Source organism: Aricia agestis, chromosome 18 (assembly GCF_905147365.1).
Source record: "Aricia agestis chromosome 18, ilAriAges1.1, whole genome shotgun sequence".
Classification (NCBI taxonomy): domain Eukaryota; kingdom Metazoa; phylum Arthropoda; class Insecta; order Lepidoptera; family Lycaenidae; genus Aricia; species Aricia agestis.
The window spans coordinates 6,507,077-6,530,589 of record NC_056423.1 but is presented as its reverse complement, the minus strand read 5'-3'; the positions used below and the strand labels follow the sequence as shown (position 1 = coordinate 6,530,589).

The 23,513-nt window shown below is 34.9% G+C and overlaps 1 protein-coding gene across 2 annotated transcripts in view; it reads left to right on the top strand.

Annotated features, from left to right (window-relative positions):
* The window catches only part of LOC121735814 (fibroblast growth factor receptor homolog 1-like), an 80,338-nt gene that overhangs the window by 18,456 nt on the left and 38,369 nt on the right, over window positions 1-23,513 (top strand). For both annotated transcript variants that reach the window (XM_042126776.1, XM_042126777.1), the window contains exon 2: window positions 14,467-14,609. In XM_042126776.1, coding sequence (XP_041982710.1) covers window positions 14,510-14,609 — 100 coding nt within the window. In that variant the 5' untranslated portion in view covers window positions 14,467-14,509. The remainder of the gene's footprint in view (window positions 1-14,466; window positions 14,610-23,513) is intronic.

Below are 23,513 nucleotides of genomic sequence, written 5' to 3'. Positions count from 1 at the left end.
ATTGCTAAAATTTGCCACGGAGATACTTTGAGTCCCGAGAAAGGAGATAGGATAGTTTTTATCCCGGAAAAATGTACAGTTCCCGCGCGATAAACGAATTTTGGCGCAACAGAGTTGCGGGCTACGTCTAGTATTCAATAATTGTATGTTAACATCGTTTGTAATATAATTCACACCTACCTACCTAGAAAATGTGTGAACATTTTTACTCCATAACACTTTTAATTCGCGTAGCGCGGTGGGCCCAGATTTAATCTCTCTTCCTGTCAACACAACGAATAGAGATATTGTTCACAACAGTGTCGCACCTCACACCCTCACGATGCTATCGCGACATTGTAATTCGATTCGCTCGCGTCCCCAGGATCGATGCGAGATGCATCCAGAATAGGCCTTCTCAGAAACGCAGTGAAAAAAAGTATGTTGTGTACGAGCCGCGAATATTTCATTCGTTATTCAAATTAAAATGGCCGCTTTACTTGAAAAGTAAATGCCGATGGAGATTGTAAAAGTATAATATTATAAATAGAATATAGGAGCTGCAAAAATCGTAATTTTATTTCAATGTTTTTAAATATTATTTCAAACCATGAAAAGTTTTATAATTTTCGTACTTGCGATTTAAACTGTAGACCAAAGATGTACTTAACAAAACTATTGAACCAAACATAACCAAAATAACTGGGTGGTAACCGTATATAAACTTAGCTTTTTTACTACAAGCAAAAATGTAACTTTTAAATCCACCTAAGTAAATTAACGCAAATAGTCATTTAGTTATGTCCTTTCTCTACGTCATGTTTTCTGTATAATATAATCTCTCTTCTGTCCCTCTAGTAGTGAGTAGTGACGTTCTTTCATCTTTGTTTCTACTAGTGCTCAGAGATATTGTATAGTTGAAACGCGGAAAGGTTAAACTCAGGGCTACATGCGCGGTCATCATTATATTTAGATACCAAATTGCTCTCGGGAAATAAACACTACACTCAGCATCATCAGCCCCTGATAGACAGATGTACCATCGAGGAAATTGATCCCTAGACAGTTGACAGACCAACGTCCTTTGGTCGGAGAATGTCAATTCAATGTTAATTGCACAGTATAGCAATATGACATAGGGACTAATATTGCTATACTGTGGTTAATTGTGATCTGTCAGCTGGGTTGTACGTAACGCGACCAAACTACGTAGGCCCCCCATCTACCTAGGAATCAACTTCTCTAAGCTCTAGAGTTATCAATGCAAATTCTAGATGAATACTTAGATGAAGCGGTTTAGTAACAATTTGAAAACTCTCGTTTTTTTGCATAAATGGAGGCTTTACGACCGCGAAAATTATTTGCAATGAAAAATGTGGATTCTATGTATAGCTATACTAGCTGTTGCCCGCGACTTCGTCCGCGTGGACTTTAGTTTATAGCGCGCGATGTCAACAAAATTGGCGTCAAAAGCTTTTATAAAAAAAAACCCTGGTACCCCTTAAATCTAAACAAACAGCTGTGCAGTGTGCACATAATATTTCAATTTTTTTTAATAAAACTTTATATTTTATGCCAAATTTTTAAGCTTATTTAGCCCCCCAATCACACAACTTTACCCATAAATATTTATCATTGATTGGTTTAAGGTTACGTCACTGCATAAATAAAGTCCTGAGTTATTAAATAACGTAAAAAATAAATTACAATCGAAAAAAATCGAAAGTCGAATGCATGATAATACCACCTCTTATAGAAAGACTTTTGATCAAGCGTTAGCGCGATGTAGGAGACGCACGGCGCCATCCATTATAATTTTTGTAGAACTAACTTAATTTGAACAAATTTACGCATTTTCACCCCCTTACAACGCTTTTTTCCAGTAAAAAAGTAGCCTATGTCCTTTCTCAGGCTTTAGACTACAAAATTTCATTACAATCGGTTCGGTAGTTTTGGCGTGAAAGCGAGACAGACAGACAGACAGAGATACTTTCGCATTTATAATATTATTAGTATAGATAAGCCAGACGAGGAGGTAGGTAAGTTACAAGGTTTGTTCAAATTTGAAATTTGACATGGATATACTTTGAGTCTCGGGAACGGGGAAAGGATATAGAATATTTTTTATCCTGAAAAATTTACGGTTCTCGCGGGATAAACAAATTTTGGCGACATGGAGTAGCGAGGCGTTATCTAGTTAATTCCTAAAAAAACAGCAAAGTCTTAGAAAAATTTTTTGCAGTGAATTGTGGGAATAATATTATGTGCGTGGCGGCTAAAGGAAGATCTTCCGAGTTCCGACCGAGCGAGGTGTTATGCTCTGTCAGGCCGGAGCCCGCGAGATAGGTGTCGTATATATACCGACGCGCTCAGAAAAATTCGATAGCACGATGCAGGAATAATAGACGAATTGTGGGTACCACTACCGCCACAGAACCATTACAAATGGTAAACTGACTTTTGACCACTAGCTGCATAAAAAAAAAAGCTCTTTGCAGTCCGGAAGAGCAGCGGTTAAAAATAAACAATTAACGGATATCGCTTATGAAGTAGACGGTTAAATAGTTTACTTATTAACAGCTTTGGAAAACAAACATCCATTCAAATATCACGGTAGGTGGTAACTGGTAGCACTATAACTTACTAGATTCCCGCAACTTCGTTCACGTAGCGCGCGGGAACCGTACATTTTTCCGTGATAGAACTTATATTTTTTCCCTGTACTAAAATCACAGATTACAAAATAGTTAATTACGTAAATAGTCGTAGACGGGCGACACAGTACAATCCCGATTATTGTACTTCGAATATTGCTTCGATTGCATACATAATGCATTTCGATACGATACTTGAGAATCTGACCCCTGACCGTTTTACTTCAAGTGTAGGTGTAAATCCAGTGATTTCTAGATCAGTGATATAGGTTAATTCAGCATAGGGGCGGGGAGTATGTGGGCTTAGATGAGTTAACTATTACAAGAGTGCTCGAGGCACTTAACAAAATACTTCAGTTGGCATGGGTTGGGTTGCACCAGAGGCGTGGTTAAAGTTAAAGTTATGGTTATAGTTTAGGCTAATTTAACTTTAACCTTAACTTTGACCACAGAATTTGACAGAAGACGTTGCTGGTCCGACAAGGCTTTATCTTATAAAGCCTTGTCGGACCAGCAACGTCTCCTGTCAAATTCTGTGTGGGCGGGGGCGCTGCTGGTAAAGGAGAACTGTTAAAAATAGCATTTTTATATGATGACAGCGTTAGTTCCTTTTTCGCCACGTGCATTTAAAGTCTTGTCGAGCTCTATGGTTATGGTTAAATATGGCGTCTTAATGGCGTCCATTTTTAACTTTAACCAAAGATTTGACATTTTGCATTGTAGTTAAAGTTAAAGTTACAGTTATAGTTAAAGTAAGTTGTTGCAACCCACCGTAAGAGAAAAGAGTCGTATATACTATCCATACTAATATAATAAATGGGAAAGTATGTCTGTCTTACTTATTGTCTGTACCTTTCAAACCGCTGAACCGATTTTGCTGGGTATGGACATTGAGTCCCGGGAAAGGACATAGGAGAACCGTAATTATTTCCGGAATAAAATTATTTTTTGTCCCGGAAAAATGTATGGTTATTATTTATTTAATTTTTTTATAAACGAATTTTGGAGCAATGGAGTCGCAGGTGTCGTCTAGATTCTAGTCCTAGTATAATTTTCTTCTAGGACCAGATTCTAGTACTATCTGGGTATGGTAATTAACAATTGATCACATATTATCTTTTCTTCATGCTTTTTATTTCTCGATTCTGTGATTAAATTAAATTCGTCAAATATAACAAAGTCAGGCGAAACAAATAGTCTCATGCTCTCATATAGTGTTGTTCTTCGATAGATAGTTTGCTATCGATAAAAATGTTTTCAAATAAACAAAACATCTGCTCTAAGCGTTTCGATGTATTAAACTATTAAATATTAATCCGATATCAAAAACAAATTTTCTTCAAAACATAAAATTCTAGAAAGCTTTTTATTTTTCAAAGACATTTTATATGTGTTGTAAGAAAACATATTTAATACATTTACGACGTTTTATTAATTAGAACTATCACCGGGATTGAAATTTATCGCAGAAACCACACAACATATAAATCTAAAAGTACGTCTCGGCGGATTTCCTAGCCTTGATATTTATTTTTGAGCGCAACGAATATCATACATCACGATTCACGGGAACGTTTGATATAATATACTGGCTACGATTTTCAAAGGGCTGGCTATATCACGATTCATCATACTATATTAACGAGTAATCTGTACCAACATATTTTTATGTGATAGTCTATAATTTTTAAAGGGGAATATTAAAGGAAAATTAATATTTTATTGCCTACGTCCATATTGAAGACAGCAGTAAATTTTGTAAGTTATTTGTGTGATAAAAAGCTAGCCTTGCACGTGGGAGAACCATGCTTTGGCACGAATGGGGCGGCTCGACCGGAGAAATACCACGTTCTCACAGAAAACCGGCGTGAACCAGCGCTTGCGCTGTGTTTCGCCGAGCGAGTGAGTTTACCGGAGGCCCAATTCCCTACCCTATTCCCTTCCCTACCCTCCCTTATTCCCTTCCCTACCCTACCCCTCCCCTATTACCCTATTCCCTCTTAAAAGGTTGGCAACGCACCTGCAGCTCTTCTGAAGCTGCGAGTGTCTATGGGCGATAAAAGTTGCTTTCCATCAGGTGACCCGTTTGCTCGTTTGCCCCCTTATTACATAAAAAAAACCTTTTTCTTTATAGTTAAGCTAGCTTAACTTACTATTTATAATTTAATAAAAGCACTCATTATTATTGCTCTTCTCTACAGCTGTAACTGCCTAGTGATTATATTATTTACATTTATTTTTTGTAGAATTTATATATTTATTCTGTTTCCACATTCTGTTTCCAAATCCTTAACCTATCTATAAAAAAAACTATGCTAATTTTCGTTACGGATAAATCATTATTATTGAATATATTCATTGTTAATTACGTGTGTTTGCCATTATGTATTGCATTATCTGTTCAGTTGCGTAGGAGTACGCCATTTCCTAATGGAATTTTATTGAGAAAAGATAAGGATAGGAACCATATGCTAATGTAAGACAAAATAAAAGATGAACTCATTATACTATCTGTTGTACAAATAGAAGTAGACTTGTAGTAGGGTTTAGGTATAAGGATTACAATTTATTTATTGTAATAAATAAAGAAAGACATGTACCTATTAAAGATAACGAAAAAAATACTTGTCAATATTGTAAAAAAATACTGAAACTTACCGTTACCTCAATTTATCGATAAAAATAGGAACATCATTATTTTGTGAAAAACAGTATTTATTAAATACCGTTTTGTAATTAATGTTACTAAATAAAATGGAGACCACGACATTATATTATAATATTAAACACATTACATAAGTGTTTAATATTATATTTTGTGCAGTTGTGTCCAAAACATCGATATTTCTACTGCTCAGGTATTCGCACCACGTGTTCAGTAGCCATTTTGAATAAATATTAGGCCCCTAGTGTTGGATACTTAATATCGATAAATGTGACATTAATTATTTTTACGCATCGCATTCGATTGTAAATAATGGGGTGTAAGTAATGGAGATGAGGTATTTTGGGCTCCGGCCAAGACACTCGAAATTGGGTTGAGAAAATTATTTGCTGAGTATATTTGATTTTGCATATGAAATGCAAAAACGAGGAAAAATACTTACGTACAATATTTTAAACGGAGGAATTTCGTGCGTTATAAAATAAATAATTCCGAGAAATAGACTTCAAATAGTATTGTGCTAAATTCACTAAAATACATAATTGGTCTAAAACTGAATATAATAAAATATCTAGAAAATTAATTCGTTTTAATCCGAAATCCGTTATCTTTTAACACTATTTCCTTACTAAGTAATCACGTATGTACAACTTTATCGACTGTCTTGTATCGACTTTGGCCTTAGGACAACGGCTAAGCGTGTTCTTATCGTGTCCAATTTCACTATCAATAGGTACTACAGTATAGTTATTTCTCTCTAAGGCTGGATTTATATTCGTCCGCGCGGTATATAACGCGCGGTTATGCGGCTTCATCACGAGGTTACAAAAGTGTGTAAAAGACAGCGCGACCGCGCCGCTAATTAAATAAATCGTTACATACATTTGCTTGTAATCTCGCGATGCAGCTGCCAAACCGCGCGGTCGGGCGCACGCTTGTCAATCGATCCTTGTGAAGCTAACTCAAAATAACGGTGTTTAATACTTTTGTGTGATATTGTAATGTCGCAGAAAATTATCGACATTTGATTACATAATGCCCATCACTAGCTACTAAATATCGTTTAACATAGATTTGACAATAGTCCGTAGGGCGGGAAAGCTAACAATACTTTAGAAACATTATACATTTTTTTTCACAATTGCGTCGATTTTGGAATTCTGAATGGTATATTAGGGTCAATTATAATATATTTCCGATTTTATACACGCGGGTTAGATTTCTATGGGGGCTATTTGTTGAACATTCATAAATCATAAGGTTTTTTGTACGGTGTGTAGCAAAAATACCATTATAAATGATAGACTCAACGAACATATTAAAAAGAAAGAAAATTTTCCGTGAGACTTTCATGAAACCCTTAAAAACCTAAAATTAGTACTTTTAAAGCTTTTTAAATAAATATATAAATTTTTAAATGACTAGGCCAGAAATCATATCGTTCGTTTTTCAGCAATAAAACTATCCTTTGTCCTTTCTCGTCTTTCAAAGTATCTCAATATATTTCATCAAAATCTGTTTAGCCGTGCGCGCAGAGCTAACAGACGGGCAGACTTACCCTTTCGTATTTATAACATCAATAGTGGTGGTTATTTTAAAACGATAAAAAAAATAACCTAAAAACCTCTTTTCAGGTTAATCACAAAGTACGTAAAGTAATAAATAATACGCGTACGAGAATAGATGTTGTGAATACTAAATCCATCGTCCGCACATAACATTTGGGGAAGACTGCGCAGACTCCATGGATGGAAAACAGCAGCGTTTTCAAGGCAAAACGCAAGTTTTTAGGCTATTAGGCCGGTTTATGATATTCCAATCCAGTTTGTCAAAATTGCATTTCAGTGTATTCCAATCAGTCAGTTTTTAAGTAGAGTTCTGACGTAGGCCCGTATGAATAGTCAGTACTCAAGATGCATCTCGGTCTTAAGACACGGTTCAGGCGCTGTGATTGGTTGGCTGTCAAAATTTGGACCATTCACAGAGCCGAACCGCGTCTTGAGACCGGGTCGCATCTTAAGTACGGTACTGACTATTTATACCAGCCGTAGAGTCACTAGTCAGTCCCGTGGTTTTGGAAGTCAACCCTTTCTTTCAAGAACACCCTGTATAAATTACAATAGTCTTTTTAAACGCTACAGTGTACCACCATTAGAGAAATTATTTGGCCACGTTATGTCCAGTCAATGTTAATAATAATTGTGACCTGTCTGAGCTTGACGTAAAGCGACAAAATTACGTAGATCATTATGCCTATAAATCAATTACTCTTATAGTACTTCATCATTTCTTATTCTTCTCTACTGATTGTAATAATTTACGTCTTGTATATTCAGTAATAGATTTTCCACGGCACTAAGTTTCCTTATTAAAGCTCAAATTGTAAAGAACTTCATCTTGCCTTGTCAAAGCTACAGTTGAAGCAATTGTGAATATAAATCACTGAACAAACGGGAATGAAATTAATAATCCTTATTAACTGCGCCCGCGCAGACCGGAGACTTTTGTATGAAACGGAAGATAATGATATTTGAAAATGTATTTAAAATAATATAATGTCAAGGATTATGCCATATTTTCATCATTATCTGATTAGTTAGTAGTAACAAAAACAAATTTGGCAACATACGACTGTAATAGCTATGTCCACACTGTGCCTTTTTTTGCGACGCATGCGCTCTGACCGTATCCAAAACTTTCGCTTTGTTCTTTTTTTCTGGAATTTTTTATGATCAAATAAGGCACACATATTCCACCCAGTAAAATGTTCTCATCGCACATGTTACAATAAGCTAACAGACACTGCAACTGACCAAAAATTACAATGTTGGCGTTGCGTTCGTTGACGCTTTCAATTATAGAATGCGCCAATACGAAAGTTGAATGAAAGAAGATGACGAAAATTGAAGATGAAAGTGCATAGTGTGGACATAGCTATTGAGAGAGCTTTCGTTAAAAGCGTTCATAAATTCAATGCTGATTTTGACAAAAACTCCATAACACCATACCAAGAAATTTCGCTATCGAAACTATATTATTATGTATTTTGACGAAGAAGTTTATACTCATCCATACTGTATAAAATAATATTATTATAAATGCGAAAGTGTGTCTGTCTGTTATCTCTTCACGCCCAAACCATTGAACCGATTTTACTGAAATTTGGTATGGAGATACTTTGAGTCCCGGGAAAGGACATATTATGATCCCGGAAAAATGTACGGGTGCCGCGCGATCAACCAATTTTGGCGCAAATGAATTGCAGGCGTCATCTTTTAAATTATAAGAAAAAATCAGTAACTTTGCAACTTTCGATAGTTTACGTGAAACTATCGAAAGTTACAAAGTCTCTAGTCTGCGCGACCTCTAAACCTAAGATTACGGGAATACAATCGCAACATAATATTGTGTAGTCGCAACACAAACGCTATAAATTACTGATATTCCTAGTAAACGTTTCCTTGGAATTTTTTGTTCTTTCTCTTTGAGCTTCACGATTGTTTTATTGAATTTATCATAATAATGTTAATAGAAATTAAAAAAAATCCTCTTGTTGTAGATTTGATCGCAATATTATTAGGACGATATTATGATAATAATATTTTAAGAAGAAATTAATTTTGTTTCTTTTTATTAAGGTCTCTCAACTAGTGCTGCGGCGACTTTGATAGACACAACACAGTATATTGTTACATGTTTGAGTGTCTTCAGTTAAAGTAAATATCGCTCAGGGTTAGAGTAGGAAATATGTACTACCGTATATAGACATCGCTCATAAGTCATACTACAGGGTGTAACAAAAATAAGTGATAATACTTTTCAGAGTTCACTGTGAAAGTAGCAGCGCTGAAAGAGCAAAAATTTTTTTCACTTTTGTATGGGGAAACTCGTGACGCTCGGGCCGTTGCCCATACAAAAGTGAAAAAAATTTTTCGTCTTTCAGAGCTGCTACTTTCACAGTGAACTCTACAAGGAACACGTACACACCCTAAAGTATTATCACTTATTTTTGTTACACACTGTATAATAGCGTACTTTGATGCGGATGTGTGTGTATTGTATGTGCTTGTGCGAATATACTTTAGTTATGACAAAAGGCGTATGAAAGCATACACTACATAATAGGTATACTTCTGTAAGTATACATAATATCTATCTTGAGCTGAGTTTTGAGGGTAGTCAATACTCGATAGTACTCGCTTGTCTTTTAAATAAGTACAAGATGTTAAAGTACTTAAAGTCCTTGTCATGACAGACAATGTCTGTACAATGAGCACTCTATCCTCGAGTGGCAATCCTTTTAAAAATTAGGCCTGGCGCAGACTACTCATAGAGTTAAGCTCCGACTATTTTGTATAGTTTTAAAAGTTTCTTATAGAGCACGTAATTTTTTATGTTATGCATACTTCTTGCTAAAAATACTCTTATAAGCTCTCTTTTTTTGTGAATTTTGTTTAGTTACTACATTAAATACCAGATAAATACTAAATTATGTGTAGTAAGAAAAATACCAGTTGTTCAATCTTCTATAATACAATCTTCTACTTTTTGGGACTCAGTTAAAATAAAAAGTACAAATGCTAATTACTCAGGTCAATTTATTTAACCTCCTTTCGTTTTTACTAAACAAAAAACGAAAGTGAGTTTCAAAACCATAATGCAGAGTGAGGGCGTCTACGGTCTAAAAAATAAATCAATCTTGTAAGTCGTTTATAGATGAATGTTTGTTATTTATGGGCGCATGACTCGCGTGGGCTGGCGGCGAAAACTTCATGTTCTGTGATAATATATGCCCATGTCTCGTTTTTTATCTGTGCACCATAAGTGCATAATATGCAAATCTAAAAATATTCCATCCTTTGAAAAGTTATTTGTAGCGTTATAATCAAAGAAGAAACCAGTATAAAATATAAATAACCGCCTACAATACCTCTAAATCTAAATTGAAACGGCAATGTCGCTGAACGTAATAATAGAAAAAGGCGGGAACGAGCGTTCCATATTTAAACTGCATCTTTGTCTACGCCATTAGCTAGGTGCAGGAAGTTTAGAACACGTGCGCTTCCACAGGATGTTGTACAAATCCGAATTCGCCGCGAGCCGGTTGAACGGACGAATGTGCAATAACCAATAGCTCATTGTTTCAAACTTTCAATCATAGACAAAGTTCGAATTTTAAATTTGATTTTATTTACGGCCATAATCCAAATGCATGGTTCCAGCAATTAGTGTTCGAATTTTAAATGTTTTTTTTTTAATTTATGCCAGGGATCCGAACAAAATCGATGCACATTGCAAATTGCGCTTAAAAAAAGACCAACAAATCATTGGAATTCAAAATACGCAAATGTTTGTACGATCTAAATGTGTATCGTAAATACCAGATTAACCATTATTGACATAACGAATGTAGATATTGCGGTGTCGTTGCGGTCTGTCCCACCGTGATTTGTTTACAAATGACCCGGGGCCGATTTACAACATTGATAGGTGCTATTTATATCGATCACTGGATTAAAGACTTATACGAGATGCGGTGAGAATTTACAAGCTATTTGAAATCTGCACAGCTTAGTTATGGCTTAGAGAAATTCTAATTCTGTCATGTTTATGATTTGTTGCTCTCTCCCTTGCGTGCTATAGAGCTGTCATATCTACGGTAAAGAGAAATGTTTACTTGCTGTGCTCCGAAATTACTGAAACAATTTTGTTGAAATGCACAAAATTGAAGTTGACCACAAGGATTAGTAATATTATATGTATGTATTATTCTATTTATTATTATGTATTAGGGCAAGAAGTAGAAGACATCTAGCATCTATAAAATGTGATTTTCTTCCAGTGATTGTCAGTAGTTTTAAAGTCGTATTTTAAAAAAGAAGGTTTGATAATAAAGTTATTAAACTAATAAAAATGTTCACGGCACATACTTCAGAATTCACGTTAATATCCATACCCCTTCAAGTAGGCGCCTTTCAAATTACCGTATTAAAATTATCATATTTTTCTTGATGATAAAAAACAACACCCTATGCGGACTGTTTACTAATATTATAGTAAAAAACCGCCGTGAGCGCCATCTGGTGTCGGTCCTGCGACTATTGTGTAATTGTTTATTTTATTAACACGCACGTTCGTTAGTCTTTAGTCTATGATCTCCCTTTATTAGCTGTCCTCTTGTCTCTGGTTTTTGTTTGAATTTGGAACGTTATCGTTTTAATTAGAAAGATGGAATTATGATGGTTGGTTTGTTTTTTTACGAGTTCAACTTTATTTTGTATAGCATTCTGTCTGTAGCTTGATTTAACTGCATTAAAATAAGAGCGCAAAACTTACTATTACTTATTATATTTTTAAATCATGAAGCATCCAGCGTAAAGTTAGTACTTAAATGAGAAATCAATTCTATCAGTAACTCGAGACACATAACCTAAAAATAAACATTCAATTAACCACACGTCATACCGGAGACCACAGAGAAAAAAGTATAAGTAGATTAAAAACTAAAAATAAATCAACAGGATCGTTGAAAGTTCTATTCTTGTGTAACAATAAAAAAGTAATCTACCCTCGTCTGGAAATAACCCTTTGGTATGATATATGAGGGCACGTGTTTGAGGGTCTTGAAAAGTAACGCTAAAGTCTTATAGACGCTTTTATCAAGTCGTCGGTTCTTTTAGTCTTGGCTTGGCTCTGAGGAGATGAGGTGAGTATCAACCTTTGCTTGTCGAAACCACTAGATGTGGTTTTGGATTTTTGCCATGATAATTTTGGTAGTTTTCGTGGGTCGCTACTTGTTTTGGAGAAGAAAAAATTGCTAGTCAAAATACTTGGCTTTTTTCTGTCTTTATTTAAGAGAAAGAAAAGAAATTTAGTACTAGCTACATCTACAAAAATGTTTATGCTGATGCATAAAATTTTGTACAGAGCAGCAGGGCTAAAATGGTCACATTTAGCAATTCCTTTCAATCAATTCAGCAAATGAATTGTCAAAACTGTCAAACTGACAAATGTCAAATCAGTAAAAAATACAGAAATGAATTGCAAGCAGAGTTGCATTTTGCGATTTTAGAAAAATTAATCATATTATGATTCATATTATGATTCTTCAAAGCGACTATTTTAGCCCCGCTGGTGTAATTAAAGCGTTAAATAAATTATACTCTGCACTTCATGTAATGTGCTTATCACAAGAACAAAATATGTTAAGTTATCATTTATCCAAAATTCATCTTCTTTAATGTATCCGAAAGAATATAAAAAAACTCGAATGAACTTATAAAAAAGCAACCCCTTCTATTAAGCGGCTCATATATTTCACCTATATCTTTGTTTATTTAATGTTTAATTTTATACGAAGGCAACGAACCCGCGCATGCGCCCCTGAAACAGTAACTGTGCCACTGATATAAAAGTTATAGATTCAATAAAAGTGCCACTGAAATCTAATAGATATTTTAATCTTTTAACTGAGAATAATTATAGCTGATGTAAATTTAACAAAATTTAACAATTAATCATTAAAGTAGCTGTAGGTACACTACTTTAATGATTTGTTAAAGAATAAAGCGATAGAAAACAATGAAGTTAACTAACTATTACGTAGACAAAAGCGTAGGAGAAACTATGATGGTGGTGTACAATATAATATTAAATATAACATGAACTATTACTCATCTTGATATACATGGTTATATTAAGCTTTATGAATCTTTTAGCGCGTTATCGGGGCGTTAAGAATATTAAACGGATACCAGACAATTTAAATGGGGCAGGAACGGGTAATGCGAACATTACATGACTCACTTTCTGTTAACTTATAAGATCGGAAGGAAGTCTTGTGTTCGTTATAAATGCTTTCATCTTTCAGCCTATTTATATCATACTAGATGACGCCCGCAACTTAGTCAGGCAGAAAATCACTTATCACGAAAGAATCGTACAATTTTCCGGGATAAAAAGTATCATAGGCCCCTTCTCGGGACTCAAAGTATCTCCATACCAAATTTCAGCAAAATCGGTTCAACGTTTTAGACATGAAGAGGTAACATACAGACAGACAGGCAGACAGACAGATACGCTTTCGCATTTATAATATTAGTGTCTAATGGAAGTATAGATTGAAAATTCTGAATCTAGAGTATCCAAATCAATGCATATTTTAAAATTACTCATACGGTGAACGTAGTAAAAATGTTTTCACGACAGGCATCTTTTAAATCTGTCCCATTTCATAAGGTCTGGTACACAAATTTGTGCTTAATTGAGATGCTTTTAAGTCTTCAATCACCGGAACGGCGCGTCCGATATTTTAATGGTCAAACTGAAACTTTACAAGAATAAATTTGCCGCGGGTTAGCGCTTTTTACGACATTTTCTACTCTGTGCCCTACGCTAGATGGCGAGAAAGAGTATCGTATCTGCAGCGACGTATATTTTACGTCTGCAGCAAGTAGCAACGTATATATTACGTCGGGCGAGTAGTTAAGGGAATGTATTTCGACGTTTATTAGTTTTCACGTTTCAGAGGTTACAGCTTCGCGGCGGACGTGCATTTTGTTTAACATTTTATTGGTTAGTTTTTCTTAGTAATTTTAACGAATTATGTTTGTCAGAAGAAATAAAAAACTTGAAAGTGTTTATTAATTATGAATTATGATACACACAACTTTAAAGACTTAGCTCCTTTTTATTATAGGCATCGATTTGTCTAAACTTAATAGTAATTATCTCTTACAGATTTTGCTAATTCTAAATTCGCACGTACCAAAATGTAGATCGTTACGTAAAACACATTGTATGACTGTGAGTCTCTATTTTTGGACACGAAACAGATGTTTCCCGCGAAGCAATGTATCATTTCAACAAATAGTGTATTTTAACATTTTGAAGCTTAGCCAAAACTTGTTGACAGGTTATCTTAAATTAAACAGACAAATCAATTTTGGCTTCGCGTACCTATCAAGACTCTACATTTCTGAATGTCATCAGGTAGTGGACGAAACATATAAACAAAATATTTTACGTCCCATTTAAATATATTTTTTTTAAAGTCATGAAATAGTTGCGCTTTTAAAAACATCAAAAGACAAAGAACATTATAGAGATTCCGCAGACGGCTAAGTAAACACAAATAGAAAAAAATAAATGCTCATCTCATTGTTCCAGAAGCTAATGGATCCCAACAAGTTGAGTTAGACTTCAGTGAAACATGAAGCGCGCCATGGCGTTTTGGCGCAAATTGCCAATCGCTGTCACTTTTGCGCTAGCGACTTTGGCGTGCATCGTTTCAGCCAGGGACATTGTTTTAGGTAAGTTTTTTTTATTGTTGAAAGTTTTTAGCTACAGTCATCGTTTTAAATACTTAATTTTTTTTATGAAAAGTTATTTTGGCAATTGTTTCTCTGAAATAATCGTTTTCTATAGAATACGACATTATAATATTTTTAAACTCGCTTAGAATTTTTATTGCCTCAATGCGATATTTATGCAGCACTTGATATTCAGAGATCATATCTTGATGTATTAGCAAAAATCATGAATTGATTACCTCTAATTTGAATATTAAGGTGCATTGTCTTGAATATCAATGGACTGCCAAAATATGCATTGTCCTTTGTATGCATCCGTAGTACTGCTATTGTATATGACTCGAAACTAATTTTTAGCACATCGTTTCTTGGAATATTTAAATTTAAAAGTATATAAACAAATGAAAAATGTACATACAAATTAAGTATTTATTTTATTTTATTAATCAAATTGGTCAGAAGTCAGAACTTAATAAAATACAAAATAATTTAGAAAGATTTTTAATTTTGCGCCGACTTCCGTCATAGAGCGTATCCGTTGACAGTTTGTTTTCTTAAAACTGACAACATGGAAATGCGGCAAAGCGGAAAACGTAATTCTTTCACGGAGGCGAATCGATTGGTGCATCCCGCCTCCCCACCCTTTCATTTGGTCTTCATTAAGTCACCGGATGCATAGACAATTATATTAATGACCACTCAAATTGGCCCTTCATTTTCTTTCCTCTGGTAACCAATTCCAACTTATTGAGTCAGGGTGGAGGTCTTTTGTCGTTGGTTCAATGGTTTGTTTTATTTTCATTAATCACATTAAGCCAATCAGTTTCGCCCATGTTTACTAGAAGTTCATTTAAATACACAGATGTTTTAACTTCTCATGACTTTGACCTTTATTGGCCCTAAAAGTAACAGATATAAAGGTTTAATAATCCTTAAGCAGCGAAAGATTGGAAAGGACCCTAAAATAACAATTTATAAATAGCCGATATGCTCAAATGTTTAGGCAGATTACTGTAAACTCTAAAATCTAAATCCATGGAACACTTACTTCAGTAACGCGAACCCTGGACCACAGTAAAACGGCAATGAAATGTGTATTTAATTTTATTACCGCATTTTACGACGGAGATAGAACACTGAACACTCCCTTTATTTCACAGAGTAAATATTTACATTGACGACATCTCTATGCTTTCGTCTTTCGTCCTAAACAAACGTCTTCAATAAGAGATTTACGGTCTCCAGCGAATTCTTTTCTGCAATTCAAATAAAATAAATCCTAAATAAAGATAAACAATGAAATAGATAAAGATAATATAATTTTATCAAAACATAATATTTAAAAAAGTTGAAGAACCCCCAAAATGTTAGATAATTCAAACAAAAGTACGATAAAAAAATTGGACATAAAAATAAGTTGCATATTCTACTGCGGGGCTAAAATGGTCGCTTTGAAGAATCATGATATTGAATCTTAATATGATTCATTTTTCTAAAATCGCAAAATGCAACTCTGCTTGCAATGCATTTCAGTATTTTTGTACTGATTTGACATTTGTCAGTTTGACAGTTTTGACAATTCATTTGCTGAATTGATTGAGAGGAATTGCTAAATGTAACCATTTTAGCCTTGCTGATGTTTATAATAATATACAGCGATTATAACAGATCATAAACAATAACTTAAGAATAAGGTAAAATTGCGCTAAACATATTTATTGGATATTAAAACTAATGTTAATCCGTCTATTGTTGTGTTTCTCGTAAACCACCGTGGTGGAATACCAATACGCAAGGCTGTGGAAGGTCACGACTTGCAAGTTGCAACGATGTACAACATCCTCCAGTAGAATATTATATCTTATAATAATTTCAAGCATGAGATAAAATTAACTAGACAAAACTGAGTAATGATAGCGAGAAAAAAAAAAAACAAGGATCTGAACAGCGTCGGTTTTAGCTGTGGTTTTAGCGCAGATTCGACAATTTTTACTGTTGATTACGGTTTAAGGCGAGGATAAACCCCAATTTGTTATTCCGTGACCCCCGGTTTACTTAGTTCCATAGGGGATGAAAGTTTGTATATAATAATACTTCTTAACGCGAGCGAAGCCGCGGGCAAAAGCTCATATGAGATATAAAGCACAATATTTAAAATACCTTAAACCATAAACATTTTAATAAAACGTAATACTTTTGGCTGTAATTAATTTACAAACTCACCTCCGATAAAAATCTATTTCATCGAAATATAAGTATTAACTAGGATAATTATACATTTTATTTGAATAAATTGTTAGTAAATCTATATTAAAATGTCCTTGACCGAACAATTTTGTTTCTTAATGTTTACTTCCAAAGATATTAAAAAAAAAACATGAAAAATAGAGAAGATCCGTCCGAGTAACTACAGTTTTATGCTAAGCCAAAATGAATCTTATTGCGATGCGTATACGCTTGGTCTTTGATTGTGTGCAAGGTTATCATTTTGGTTTGAGATTAATCCCCGCCTTAAGTGAATTGAACACACAAAAAAATAAGATTAGTGAATGTTTAAGCAAAAAATTACTTATACATACTCCAAGATCCTCACTTAAAGCTACATCCTTTTTTAAAGTTGTCTAGAAAATGTAATGCTTTCTTCTTAGGGTTAATTCAGACCGGAACGCGACGAGGCGAGGTGAGGCGCGGCGCGGCATAAATTTGTATGAATTTGACAGATTTCAATTGCGTGAGATGTTTTGCGAATCTGTCAAATTCATATAAAGTTAGAAAGGCATCTACGCGTCGCGTTGCGGTCTGAATCAACCCTTAACCGTGGTAAAAAATTCAGGATTAGACATTCTTCTTGGCACTTGGCACATGGCAACGCATTTTTTGTAAACTCAAGTCGCACTGCGTAGTTATTGTTGCAGTGCGACTTGAGTTATCAATGCATTAAAAATACTGACTGTATATTAAAATGTTCGGCTCTAGCCTTTATACCACATTAATGCACTATAATTGTATCGACCAGAAAATTCCCACATATTGAAATTCTGCGGCCATGTCAGATCTCAGGATGCAGTATGTACGAGCCTAAGCGCGCGTGTAAAGGCACCGACTTCCTGTGTGAACACGCCCTTATTGATATTCAATAATATTCCACGTTACAATATTTCTATTGCATATTTTATATTAGTAAAATGTATATTTTAAACGTTGTCTATTTCTTTAAAACCTAATACCAAAAACTATTTAATTTATATTTCATGTTATGAATGTCCAGTATTATTTTTGAAACAGGAATGTTCTGCGTTCATTAAGTAGTTCATATTATAATTTAGCACCGGAAGTCAAACATAAACTCTTCTCGTGTTCGAAATTTAAAATTACGAGCCATATCCCTTTTTAATATCTTTAAAAATATTTTATTTCAATGTTATATATTAACCGTTGAAAGTATGTTTTATGATGCATAAATAAATAATATGATAAATATATTTTTATTGTTTTCAAATTATATTATAGTGTTATTAACTTGCTTTCCTTTTATCTCGGTTTTTTATTTTGTAGCTGTACATTAATTTCTTCTTTATAATCTTTGATCTTCTAGCGTTTATAATATTTTCTTTTAGATGTCTCTTATTACGAATTTGGCTCAAAATAAAAGTTAGGTACCTAGAGCTTTTATGTGCTTGACCTGTAGAAACTTACAGCTTAATAATTTCGAGAGATAATATTATATTTTACAGAAAGTGTCATAATGAATGCAATAATTCAGTCCCATAAACTTTGCGTCACAGTTTTATTAGCCATTACTCAGCCTTGCACTTTCGATTGTTTTCGAGGAAACACGCCAATGAAATTCAAATTAAATCATTACTGCTTGACATCCATTAAAAACCCACAAAATTTGAATTTATGGACCACTAATAAGCAATTACTTTTGCCACATAGTCTTTTAAGGTTTTCGATTTTAAAGGACTTATAGTTAGCAAATGCAGTTATTAAAATAATCGTTAGTATTTTTAATTTTAGTCCAAAAAGTACTTCGTTGAGCTACCTATGTTTAAACCTAACACCTACCAGATGTTCCACACAAATTTTTCAGTGCTAGAAATGGTAGTAGTAGGTTGTAGTATTATTTATTTATATATTCCTCATATAGACTCCATCGCGCTTAAAGTATCGTAAAACATTTATAGTTTGGAGAGAAAATAAATAGTTTTTCACCGTTCTCCGTCTAAGTATTACATAAAAAGTTTACAGCTATGAAAATAGACTACTGATACTGTGAATAGAAATGGAATTTTGTTCTACATAATACAAAATACTATCCTACCTACTGCGATAATTATTGTGACTTAATATAATATTATAAATATACGAAAGTGTGTCTGTCTGTCTGCCTGTCAGTTACCTCTTCTCGCCCAAACCGCTGAACCGATTTTAATGTTTGGTATGGAGACTATGAATATACTTTGAAGTCCGGGAATAGGCATAGGATACTTGTTATCCCGGCAAAATGTGCGGTTGTTGGCGCAACGGGGTTGTGGGCGTCATCTAGTTTATTGATAAAATGTTAAGGGCGCGTATTGTATCAAATGCTTTACATGATCGTCTGTAATATCAATATTAATGAAAAACTGAATGTTAAATTAATATGGAGCAAACTTCAGGACTAACACTAGTGACTATGTTACTCAAAAATACGATAGCATACAATTTTCTCGATAGAAAAAAATTGCGAAGTTGCTTCCAAATCACACGTTAAACTGCTAGTATTCGAGTAATACAGTAAAATAAAGCTTGAAACTTTTTAGTATAATTACATTATAGATAAGGTAGGGATTATGTTACATATTTTTTAATAACTTAATAGATATCCTTTAAAAAAAGAATACCTATAACTGCCCGCTAACTTGGCGATGATTCCGCGTCGTCCTTTTTCACCTGGCATATGAAAGACGGGCGTGAGTGTGAAGAGAGAAGCTTTTTTTGGGTTTGTCGCCCCCTTAAACATTATTATTACAAAATGTTATTCTACAGACTGTGCCAATTACTTGAAATATCTTGATAACAACCTCGACATTCCAATTTCCAACTTCTTTTGGTCATCAATAAAAGTTTATCTACACATTCGTTATAAAAATTACAATAATGCAATAATAAAATACTCTTACAAGTGGATGACATATTGTTATTGCAACTTTATGCTGTGTTTCAAAACATCTGCCATCATCAATATGCGGTGTCGATAAGTAAAAAGATACAGACATACACGCATATAGGGTAGCCATATTATAATAATGTGTAAAGAAAGACAAGTAAGAACTATGATTCCTATTTAACTTTTTTGACAGTGGGAATTATCTATCTGGAGGTATAATAATAAAAATGGATTTTAAATTATGTGAAATTCGGGAATTGCTAAACCGATTTGGCTAAGTCTTGAAATATTCGTGAAAGTTCAGGTAAGGTTTATAAGGGGTTAAGGTTTATACAGGTTGTAACAAAAATAAGTGATAATACTTTAGGGTGGGCACGTGTTCCTTGTAGAGAGTTCATTGTGAAAGTAGCAGCGCTGAAAGACGAAAAATATTTTTCACTTTTGTATGGGCAAGGGCCCGAGCGTCACGAGTTTCCCCATACAAAAGTGAAAAAAAATTTTGGTCTTTCAGCGCTGCTACTCTCACAGTGAACTCTCTACAAGGAACACGTACACACCCTAAAGTATTATCACTTATTTTTGTTACACCCTGTATATTATATCATACAAAGTTCACCGGGTCATCTAGTAAATTGATATACTTACATATAACTAATAAGTCATAACCACTTTCTTCCATTTATTAAAATATCCCTGCAATTTTCTTAGTAACTAATTCTGTATCAGAATTCCAATGAAAACAAAACGTGTGGCTAGCTAGTTGCACAGAATAATTTAGTATGTCAACAAATATACACTCACTTACATGTACACTTACCAGTTGCAAAAATAGGGATGAGCCTGTACCATCAAGAAAGTTGGTTCATAATTATTCATAATATTATTCAGTAAGAGGTCCTACGTTATTAGGTTATGTTATGTCAAACCTAGCCTACAGATCACGATTAATATCGACTATCAACATAACCCGGCTAAACAATGTAAATCCGCTAATCTCTTTACCTGTTTACACCCAAACCGCTGAACTGGTTTTGCTGCAATTTGATATGAAGGTGCTTTGAGTCCTGGCCCCTGGGAAAGGATTTTTATCCCGGAAAAATGTACGGTTCCGGCGCGATAAACTTCTTTTGGCACAACGGAGTTACGGACGTCATCCGGTTTTGCATTAAACTTCTTGACTTGACTTTCTTCAATAATTCGACCCTCGCCTTTGTTCCTGTAGATGACAACTTGGGGCACTCATATTGGAGACATTTTAACGCTACGGTATAGCCTGTCCGGTAATAAGTCAACGTCACAAATAAGTCTGTTACTTCGTCAAGATGTTGCTGTATTTCTGCACATGATTAAAATAACTTAATTAATTCACCGTGTTTGCGCTAAGTAGCCATCTTTTATTCATTATGAGGTGACAGACGAATTTATCTTCCTAGTACTTAATGTGCATTGGACTTGTTGTCCCTGAGTGAAAATTATTCTGCTGACGTAAAAAAGGTAGAAAATCACATTGACTACCGAGTTGTTTAATATTTTAACTATTTTTATTGTAGTAGTTTCATTTTTGATAATCACTTTGTAAATAGGTATTAAATTTTACGATATTGTATAAATTTTATATACTTTTTGTATACTTGTCAATCGATATTGAATCTAAAGTCATCTTTTATTATTTTGAATTCTAATTATCTTATATCTTTAAACGAGCAATTCTTGTATATACTCGTATATATTATAATTGGAATCTCGGAATCGGCTCCAACGATTTTCATGAAATTTAGTATATAGGGGGTTTCGGGGGCGATAATTTTTTTTTATTTTATGAAATAAGGGGGCAAACGAGCAAACGGGTCACCTGATGGAAAGCAACTTCCGTCGCCCATGGACACTCGCAGCATCTGAAGAGCTGCATGTGCGTTGCCGGCCTTTTAAGAGGGAATAGGGTAATAGGGGAGGGTAGGGAAGCGAAGGGAATAGGGGAGGGTAGGAAAAAGAATAGGGTAGGGGATTGGGCCTCCGGTAAACTCACTCACTCGGCGAAACACAGCGCAGGCGCTGTTTCACGCCGGTTTTCTGTGAGAACGTGGTATTTATCCGGTCGAGCCGGCCCATTCGTGCCGAAGCATGGCTCTCCCACGTATAAATAAATCGATCTAGCTAGGAATCATTTTTAGAAAATGTCATTTTCATCGAATACCGAGCAAAGCTCGGTCAAACAGCTAGTTTATTTATAACTAGACAACGCCCGCATCTCCCAAAATTCGTTTATTGCGCGGAACCGTACATTTCTCCGGGATAAAAGTATCCTATGTCTTTTCCCGGGGGCCGGGACTCAAAGTATGCACATTCCAAATTTTAACAAAATCGGTGCAGCGGTTTGAGCGTCGAGGAGTCAGAGACAGACAGACACACTTTCGCATTTATAATATTAGTATGATGTTTTCGAGTGTTAGTAGAACAACTTATTAGTAATTATAAAAGTTAAATCAATATTCTACATAATATCTCCGTCCCTCTATAAAGACATCCGTGTATTACTATCGAATCGTCATATTCGATAGTACTGTCTTGGCATCTGAACTACGACGGTTCGTTATTATTTTCCCTTTATAAACTGCTTTATTCCATTTGACATAAGGGCTATACCTGCAAGGCGATAAGACAGTGGAACAGCTGCTCACGTAAATATTTGCTAGCACGCGTCAGTTCGTTGAGCCGGCTATTTGCGACGGAATACTAACATTGTAATCTGCGGGACAATCGCATTGCTATCATTCTTAGTTGTAGCTGATATGTGTGTTTAATTTAGGGGCATTTTTTTCTGCCTAGTACAAAAAAAGGCATTTTTTATCGGGAATTACTTTTTGACTGCGACGTAAGTTCCCACCACTGCTATTTCTGTATCGCCATTCGCCGATACAGAAATTCTTATCGACGGCACGACGACCGCCGTCGACTGTCGACAAGTGCCGGTCGTCTGTAACTTCTATACATAATTATATGAGCTATAGAGCGCTTACAGACGAATGGCGACTTCTAAGGCGAATATTTCTTCACTTGTACATATTATGTAACTATATGTACGTACATTGTACGAGTACTATCCTTGATTCCTAGGCAGTTGACAGACCAACGTCATTTGGTCGGATCATGTCATTTGTCGGCTTGGTTTGACGTAACTCGACCAAACTACGTAGGTCCCCCATCTGCCTAGGATTCAACTTCGCTGATAGTACCTACACGGTGACAATCTTAGTGATGACTTATGTATGATCAATGATGTATCATCAATGTAGAGTCTTAAGTCGCTTTTCTCCTGTCAGTAGTAGAGGCTTTGAATGTAAATAAAAAGACGCTTTGAGCCACATCATCTAAAACCGGATAAATTAGTAAAACCACGTCAATACTAAACCGACAATCACTCAGATTAATTAGAACAGAAATAACCGAAAACAAAACACCGCGCCACGCCCATAAATCAAGACTTAAAAAGAGAACACTCAAACTAAAAGACACAATAAAAGGACATACGACAAATAATGACGTCTCAAAATCGACGAATAAAAGGTCCCCTACCACATCTGGACACCTGACCGAAAATACTCGTTCCTAGAATAGCAGACCATGTGCCATCAAAATCTGCATGATTTACCACTTTACGCGAATATCGCCTTTATCGCGGTGTCATAAGGGTATTGTAAATTTCGGAATGTTGGGCAATTTGTCATCCGGCTGGTCTGGCGTTGACGTCGCGT